The sequence below is a fragment of the Malurus melanocephalus genome, unplaced genomic scaffold (assembly GCF_030028575.1).
Source record: "Malurus melanocephalus ecotype Western Australia unplaced genomic scaffold, MMel_1.1 scaffold_1483, whole genome shotgun sequence".
Taxonomy (NCBI): Eukaryota; Metazoa; Chordata; class Aves; order Passeriformes; family Maluridae; genus Malurus; species Malurus melanocephalus.
In genome coordinates this window covers 23,339-32,336 of record NW_026624715.1, presented here as the reverse complement: position 1 = coordinate 32,336, position 8,998 = coordinate 23,339, and the positions used below count along the sequence as shown (strand labels likewise).

Genomic DNA, 8,998 nt, shown 5'->3' with positions numbered 1-8,998 from the left:
TGAAGACAGGCAGCTTGTGAACTCTAAGGAGATGTTTAGACTGTTAGAGACTTGCTCGACAAATTGTTACCCAGCCACCTCCCTTTGTTCTAAATGGTCTTACAGCCAAACTATAAACATGAACTGTAGTCTCAATTTGATTCATTTTTGCTACAGTTTACACAAGGGGAGAACACCAGAGTAAGACATAACAGCCACAGAGCAATGGTATCTGCACACAAACTCATACACAACAAAAACTGAAACACTGGCAACAAGAGCTAAAATCAGCTTGTGCTATAAAACAGAAATCATGTTTATACCTGAGCACCAACAATTCCATTGCCACCATAGAAGTTTTTGGTATACATATGCATTGATCCTCCTTTTCCCTTTGCACATCCTCCTTTTCGACCTGAAACATGAATAAGAAGCAAGTTATATTTTGGAAGAAAAATACTATACAAATGAGAACATCCAATTCAGTTCCTAAAGGTAGCAACAGTAAGACCATGTCTTTGCCATTAGATCTGTGTGGAGTGATGACCTGTCTCATACAATTTCACAAATATCTCAAAAAAACATGTAAGAGAAGACAGGAGGGGGGGGAAGGGAACAATAATGAAAAAATAATTCTGGAAATACAGGTAAGATTAAGAAGAACTTTTAAAACCAACCAAAAGTTTCAGTGTCCTACTATAGAAAAGCACTTTCAGATAAATATGGGGTGTTTTTCTCATAGACAAGAAGGTCTCATATACATAATCTGCAAAAAGTACATTCTTACTTTAGGCTTCTGCAAGAAAGGTAAGAATACTGTTACAAATTAGTTGCCGTAATTTAGATTTGGCTTCCCTTTGACAATAACCACAAGCAAAAATTACAAATAAGACACTGAAAAGAACTGAACAACTACCAGCTCCCCATTCCACCCCAGTGTAAACCTAAGTCACGCAGCCCAGCTTTTGAAGCTGCAGTTTGAAGATAACCAGTGATTCATGAAGCATTACAATAAACCCTATTTAAAAGAGCTCATCTAAGAACACAGAATTTCTCATCAGCACATTCCAATTCCTATTCTCATCTGTCTTGTTACTATCCACAGGAGAATGTATTTTTATTTCTAATAAGCACAGCTTGTCAGGTTGAGTTTTTAGCATTTGCCTTTGTTTTATTTTTAGAAGTGGGTCCCTTTCTGAAATTTGTACTCCTCTTTCTTACTTAAGAGTGGATCATTTCTATTACTGGTCTTTCTCCTGCCTTTCATATATTTATGAATTCCTTTCATGAGAGCTGTTACAGATTCTGCCAGCTAGGGCCAAAGAAAAAAAAAAGTGTAATTTTAAGATAAGTGGTTTCATGATTAAGTGAATATACCTTTAGTAAGCTCCCTGCACTTTTGTACAATCCTTTCTTGTATTTTAGAATGTATTTAAGAACTCCTGATTAACCAATGTCACCTTTTGTTACGTTTCCTACTTAGTACAAAAACCTGTTTCTGAAGCAACTGTCAATTCTCCTGAGAAGCCCTTTTCTATGGATTGTTTCCTGTAGGATCTTATCTACTGGTCTTATTTTGGGTGACTCTGCTTCCCTCTCCTTCMAAGATTTTTTAAAATTTTGWMATTTCCTGGTCATTGTAACCCAAGCTGACTTTCAGTTTGTCATTTTTACTCCAGATCTTTCTTCACAATAATAGGCTCTAGCAGCACTTCTAAGAATATTCCCCAAGTGTCATTTCCTGGAACAGTCTCTGTACTGCAGCCACTCCTTTCCAATTAAACGAGCCCCAATAAAGTCAAGCCTAATATTACAGAAGATTATATGTGTCATTTTATGACATACAGAAAAAAACCCCACCACATTATCACTCATATTTGTAGTTTCAGGGCCAATTGTTGACTCAGTCATGACAATCTTCTCATTTACCTTCTGTCTTACCAGTACCCAAAGATACTTGGCAAGCTGTGCACATCACTGTTATGAATTCTTAGCACACACAATTCTTAGTTCTCTCTTCTCTGACCCCAAACATGCTTTCCTATATTAACATTTCAAGCATGCAGATTCTCAGATCGAGTCTTTATTATAATAATGATCAATAAAGGCCTTCAAGCTCCTTGCTCATTTTTCACTTCTGGCACATGCTCACAGATCTCATAAGAGTTCATCAGACTGATCCTTTTTTCTCTTTTCTGCTCCATCCTCAACCCTATTGTGGACAGCCATCTCTCCTTTCTGCAAGATCTCTGTCTAAATTATCATTTAATATTCTTGTTACAGTCAAATTGTCCCAAACCATTCGGTTTATCATTATAGACAATTTTAACCAGTCTTCCTAAGACTTCAGCATAATTCTGAAAATCCAGGTCTATCTCCTGTGGAGGGTAATGCCCTGTCCCACTAGAACAAATGCCAACCATCAGCAAGTTCAAAACTGCTGCAGCACAATGAATATGGTAACAATATGGTAACAAGAAAAAAAATCATTAATTTGTGCTTTAGAAGTATTAGCACTTAAATATTCCCTATTTGTTACTTTTCACAGTAAAAAAGTGGCTGCATCATAAAATGAAAACACTGATTTATTCTATGTCACTATACTGCTTCTGAAGGCCCAGCAGACTTTGTGCATCACATCACTGTGAATCTGAGCACAGAATTCTGACACTTTCACAGCAGCAAGTGAATCCTCAGTTCAGTGAGCACAAACCTGTAAGTTCTGCCAGAATCTCCCGGACAGGCACTCCTCGGGTGTAGGTAAAGCCGTGGGCTCTGTATGCTGTTATCACATGGTCTGTAGGCTTTATGGCAGCCTCCAGCCCCACACAGCAAGCCTCCTGGAACAAAGGACAAGGACAGAGATTAGCAATGGAGAGAAACACACAGCTCCCACTGTCCCACACACATCAAATACCAGCAGGTCACAGGAAGGGCACACATACATGAGACTGACTCAAACCCCAAGGGTTGATGGCAGGCCCAGAGCTACAACAGCCTTGGGCTCTAAATTCCAACCTGATTAACTAGCAAAGGCACATGGGAAGGGAACTGGAATCTGCAAAAATCTGGAGAATTTTCCCTCTAAATGAAGTATCTCAACAACCACAATTCAAAAACATCAGGGGATAATGGACAGACAGCAAAGTTTCAAAAACTTAATGAAGTTTCTTCTGACTGTTGCTTTTTAGTGGGCACGTGATCCACAAGATACAGAAACAAAAAGCATCAATGAAACCTGCTCAAACTGCTCATTCTCCACATTCAGCTGGTCTTCATTTGCACTGTGCCTTTCCCTGTCTGTGTCTCTCCTCCCCCTCCTCTCATGATATACACAGATACTCAGGTCTACATTCCCCACTCTATTAAAATCCCTCCCTTAAGGGACAATGTAATACCTCCTGGAGAAATGTTTTTACCTGCCCATCATACAAGTGGCAGAAGCCACGAATGATTTTCTGCTTGTAGAGCTGGTCAGACTTGAGCTCCATGCGCCGAATGGTCTGCATGGTCTTGTAGTAATGGAGCCCCTCCTCTCGAGTCATCACTGCCGTGGTGCCTGGCCCCTCTTCCAGGCGATGCAGGTCACATTTCTGCAAAGTCCAACAAGACATTTCCTGAAAATCATTCATCCTAGTTATGAATAATACTTGATTTTTTTATTATCTGCCATTTTCAAACTCAGAGTCTAATTCTTTTTAAAAAGACAGCCAGCAAAATCTAAATTCATAGGTCAGAACTGTAAAGTTTGTGCAATTTCAAAATTCCAGGGAATAAACCCCTTACTTTTAATGAAGACAGATTTCCAACTGCAAAATGAAACCTTGTTGTTCCTACAAGCAGAAGATGAGCTAAAGTCCTCAGAAAATATGGAAAAAAAGAACACTTCCATAGCTGTTGCAGTCCAAATACTTGGTAGGAGCTACAGAGGCTTAGTGAAGAGATAAGAAAGATTGAGTCTCCACTGTAAAATGGTTTGTACCATGTGGCCCTCTGCTATAAATAAACAAACAGTTTAGAAGAAACCAAACAAATTGCTCTGTTAGTGCAGATTAAATGGTCAAAATACTTCTATATAGGTTAAAGACAGTTTATATCAAAGCAAAAGTCTCTCCAGAGCAAATCCACTGACACTTACATGAACTGGATATAACATCTGGGCACGCTACTCAAGACAACTCTGCTTCCAAGTTCACACAACAACAGAAACTCTGGAGTTTTGTCATCAACACAGGACCAAACATTAAACCTTATATTTAGTCAAAAAAGAGTTTTTTCATAGAACATATATTCCTTCCCTTCCACTTGTGAAGCAATTGTCATACTTCACAGACAAACAGGGTGAGGGTGGAAAATAACCAAAATTATTTCTTTCAGATTTTCTTTCATCAGACCCTAAATGAAACACCAACACAAAAGCAAATGCCAATAGAAACATAATTTTTTTCCTAAAACCCAGCCACACTGGAAAGCTGGCAGAATATAAAACAGATTTTTCAAGCAGCACCAAATCAAGCATTGAAAGGATGCCACATATTTTCCTCAAAAACCCATACAGACCTCAATCAGCTGCATTTTTGGGATAGGCTGCAAACTCCTGGTTGTTTTTAAAGCATTAAGGAAACATTGGAACAGAACAGAAAAGGTTCTTTAGCTTCTTTCTGACTCTGTTCTCACAGCTGCATTGCAATATCACAGCTGCAAAAAATCACAACTTCACATTCTTAAGAAGCAAGTAACGTTACTACACACTGCCAAACAGTACTTCCAGCTGCACTTAGTAATCAGGTCAGATAGTGAGAGATTTGGTGCTGGAAATTCAAACCTGATTTTTCTAACTGAAAGAGATATGGGGACAGCTCCATCAGGTTAAGATCTGCAACAAATGCTTASACAGAATGCCAGTATTAAATGTTCTTCTTTACCTTGATCTCAAACGTAGCTTCACTTGCAAAGTCTCCATAATTACGTGATGCTACCATCACTCGGAAGGCCTTAAAAAAAAAGACAAAACCAAAACATGAGCAAAACTTATATGTAATTATCAAGTAAAAGTTTGTGAACTTTCAAATAATTTCTTAGAGTACCCCAAACTGAAATAACTTATGAATCAGACTCACCAGTGGCACATCCCGCAAGACTAGGGAACTTTCATTCTGTATGCATATATTAAAGTCCTTTAAAACCCAGTATTTAAAACTAAGATTAGAAAAAGAGTGAAGAAATTCAATTTGTAATACCCTTTATTATCTAAAATAAACTAAATAAGTTTCAAAACTTTGACACTGAAAAGTGTCAAAATAATTGTTTCTCCCTTCACATGCCAGGCTGACAATGTGAGGAGAGGCAGCCAACAAAAAACCTGATTGCTGTCTGTGCTGACTGGAATTCTGCCTTGATAGAACAAGACAGAATCCTAAAACCAATCAAAGAGAAAACCCAGCAGCTATCTGAAATATGAATACTCTCACTCTTTCTTTTTGATAGGAAGAGAAATTAGGAGGATTCAAAGCTGTATCAATGAAGAGTGCATCATTTCAATAACAGCACGGCCACTACTTAAAAATGATGTGGAAACACAGAAAGTACCTGAGGATACATGAAACACGGAACAGAAAGAGTGGCATGGTGGGGGGAGACAAGAAAAATATTTAAAAATACATTAGTGATCCCGCTTAAAGAATGAACACAGTCTATTGACCAATGAATGGGGGTGATTTTCAATGACTTCAGCAAATTTCACTGCAGCATCAGACAGGATGGGCCTTGTCCATGTGCTGTGGCCACAGCGTAAGGAACACACGACATCTTTAGTGGCAAGACTGTACTGCTGATTAAGTTACACAAAAATGTCAGCAGCTCCTTCAGCTAGGGAATTCACATACATTTAGCTGAAGGCACATTCCATCAAAATTTTCAGAATGTCCAGGTCACCATCTCAAAGAAAGGTCTCACAGACAAGCGTGAAGCTTGGGAGAAAATTCTCAACCCATCCTGGTAACCTACTCTGTTGTGTACCTGATTTACAGTAACTGTGTCCCCACTCACCCTGGCCCTTATCAGATTAAGTATTTAGAGGTTTTAATTTAAACCAAGTTTCTACACTATTTACAACGCATCAGTATTATCAGTGAAGAAAATATTTTACTTCTAAAGTTGGAAGTTTATCTGCTTCCAGTTTGGGATCTGCACTGTCACTGAATGGCTGGGATGTCTTGAGGGTTGGGAGGGATCTCTTGAGGCTCTCTGGTTAAACCCCTGCCCTGAGAGGAGTCTGAACAAAAGTTCTGATATGTGGCCAGTACACCTACCAAAAGTGAACCTTGACAAGACTGACTGAGGCCTTACCTCACTAATGGCTCCCTAGGTTAGCAGCATTTGGAAGGAAGACAAAAAAGAAAAAAAACAGTAAGTAGCTGTAGCAAACAATCAGGGGAGCAGAAGTCAGCAAACTGTTATCCAACTAGAACAGAACACTGCAGGTGACAGTTTCCATACATGGAAATCCATCTGGATACTCTGGAAAATGCTCAAAGCATATATGAGACACTGCTTTATGGATTAAGTCTACTTCTATTTATTTGGTAACTTATGCCTTCACTASAGAGGCATAGGAAYAATTCAAGACAAATATTTACATATYTGKTAAGCAGTAGGGTCCAAAAATCTTTATTAAGATATCCTAACCAGATCTACTTTGGCATTCCAGGAAAATGCAGTGTCTCCAGAGCAGGCCAAGTACTTGTAGTAAGGGACCTATTGTGGGCACCCATATTTGCAAAATTTAATCTAGATATTTTATTTGTGAATTTGGAAATACTCCTAGATATCCAGCCCTAACATAGATAAGATCTTCCAGTAAATATTCCAGTGTCATTCTCTCCAGTCATCCACAAGCAGTGAATGCTTGGGTGACAGAGCTGCCTCAGAACAGGGGTACATCAGCTCTCCATGGCAAAAAGGCAGCTGATTTCCAGTTTAAAAAAGGTATCTTTTAACTCTGCTTTTGCCAACAGGTTTTTCTCAGCAGGGTTAATAATTCCTCATGGCCACAGTCATTACAGTAGAATAGGCAGAATGAAGAAGTGGTGAAAGTATGATTTTTCACACAAAAGAGATAAAATATAAAAAAATGAGTCACGCTAATGACAAAAAATAACAAACTTTGAAAGAAGATCAATGCATAGATCAAAGGTGGCTATTGACTGGACAAAGGGAGGACAAGCAGCTCAGTCAGGCACTGAACCACAATGGGGCCGAGCAGATCTCTCTGAGGGACCTGTGCTGTCAAAATACACATAAACAATACCAATTAAAGCCCTGCGCCATTTGTAAAGCGTTTATAAAGCCAGTTCCTTCACGTGGCGACCATTTTCCTATCAATGGGGACCTTTGAGTGGGGAAGGAATAAAGCTCTTTTTAAAAATTACTATTCTTAAATTCTTTTTTTTTGTTGAGCCGTCAGAACCGAACCGGCGGGTGCTGCCGGCGCTCCGCCCGCGCCCCGCGCTCCTCCCACAGCCCTCAGGGCGGTGAGGGCGGCACGCCCGGCCTGCCCCGAGCGGCACGGACACCCTCCCCGCCGCACTCACCACCTTCCCGGAGACCGCCGGCGCCTGCAGCACCCGCGACAGCGCGGCCAGCAGCATCTTGTGCATGGAGCGGGCAGGGCCGGCAGCGCTGGTGCGGAGCGGCCTCCGCTCTCCTTCACCGCCACCGCCGCCGCCTCAGCCGCGACCGCCGCGCGTCTGCGCCCCCGCGCTGTGTGTGCGTGTGCGCATGCGCGGGCCTGCGCTGAGCGCCCGGGGAGCGCCTCTGATGGGAGCGCCCTCTGCCGGGCAGCGCCGGTACTGCGGGAATGGGCAGTAAAGGTCAGTAAAGGTCAGTAAAGGTCATTAAATGTCAGTAAAGGTTATTAAATGTCATTAAATGTCATTAAATGTCATTAAAGTCATTAAATGTCAGTAAAGATCATTAAATGTGACAGAGATACCATTCCTTCGCAAAACCTCGGGTGCAGCCAGCGCACACCCCGGGCAGTGCCGGTACTGCCGGGAAAGGCCAGTAAAGGTCAGTAAAGGTCAGTAAAGGTCATTAAAGGTTATTAAAGATCATTAAAGGTCAGTAAATGTCATTAAAGGTCAGTAAAGGTCATTAAATGTGACAGAGATACCATTCCTTCGCAAAACCTCGGGTGCAGGCAGCGCGCACCCTGCACAGCGCCGGTACTGCGGGAAAGGGCAGTAAAGGTCAGTAAAGGTCAGTAAAGGTCATTAAATGTCATTAAAGGTTATTAAATGTCATTAAATGTCATTAAATGTCATTAAAGGTTATTAAATGTCATTAAATGTCAATAAATGTGACAAAGGTACCATTCCTTCGCAAAACCTCGGGTGCAGCCAGCGCGCACCCTGCACAGCGCCGGTACTGCGGGAAAGGTCAGTAAAGGTCAGTAAAGGTCATTAAATGTCATTAAAGGTTATTAAATGTCATTAAATGTCATTAAATGTGACAGAGATACCATTCCTTCGCAAAACTTCGGGTGCAGCTAGCGCGCACCCTGGGCAGCGCCGGGGATGCCGGGAAAGGGCAGTAAAGGTCAGTAAAGGTCATTAAATGTCATTAAATGTCATTAAATGTCATTAAAGGTCAGTAAATGTCATTAAATGTCAATAAATGTGACAAAGGTACCATTCCTTCGCAAAACTTCGGGTGCAGCAAGCGCGCACCCTGGGCAGCGCCGGGAATGCCGGTAAAGGTCATTAAATGTCATTAAATGTCATTAAAGGTCAGTAAAGGTCATTAAATGTCATTAAAGGTCAGTAAATGTCATTAAATGTGACAGAGATACCATTCCTTCGCAAAACTTCGGGTGCAGCCAGCGCGCACCCTGGGCAGTGCTGGGAATGCCGGGAAAGGGCAGTAAAGGTCAGTAAATGTCATTAAAGGTCAGTAAAGGTCAGTAAAGGCCAGTAAAGGTCATTAAAGGTCCTTAAATGTCATTAAATGTCATTAAAGG

General features: G+C 41.0%; 1 protein-coding gene across 2 annotated transcripts; it reads right to left on the bottom strand.

Annotated features, from left to right (window-relative positions):
- Positions 1 to 276: 276 nt before the first annotated feature.
- Positions 277 to 7,741, bottom strand: LOC130587043 (pyruvate dehydrogenase E1 component subunit alpha, somatic form, mitochondrial-like). 2 transcript variants are annotated; one of them, XM_057388000.1, is made up of 6 exons: positions 7,572 to 7,741; positions 6,328 to 6,342; positions 4,905 to 4,973; positions 3,399 to 3,572; positions 2,693 to 2,819; positions 277 to 394 (listed from the first exon to the last, which is right to left on the bottom strand). In XM_057388000.1, the coding sequence occupies exons 1-6, from the start codon at positions 7,635 to 7,637 to the stop codon at positions 297 to 299; spliced, it is 549 nt and encodes a 182-aa protein (XP_057243983.1). In that variant the 5' UTR covers positions 7,638 to 7,741; the 3' UTR covers positions 277 to 296. The 2 variants fall into 2 exon arrangements, with proteins under 2 accessions (XP_057243983.1, XP_057243984.1); XM_057388001.1 differs by lacking the exon at positions 6,328 to 6,342.
- Between the last annotated feature and the right edge of the window lie 1,257 nt (positions 7,742 to 8,998).

Excerpts from the sequence above, each read along its gene's own strand:
- LOC130587043 (XM_057388000.1), bottom strand. The coding sequence starts at position 7,637 with ATGCACAAGATGCTGCTGGCCGCGCTGTCGCGGGTGCTGCAGGCGCCG. Across the intron at positions 2,820-3,398 it reads GCCACTTGTATGATGGGCAG|GAGGCTTGCTGTGTGGGGCT; the intron begins GTAAAAACATTT and ends CCTTTGTTCCAG. Across the intron at positions 395-2,692 it reads GATTCTGGCAGAACTTACAG|GTCGAAAAGGAGGATGTGCA; the intron begins GTTTGTGCTCAC and ends TTCATGTTTCAG.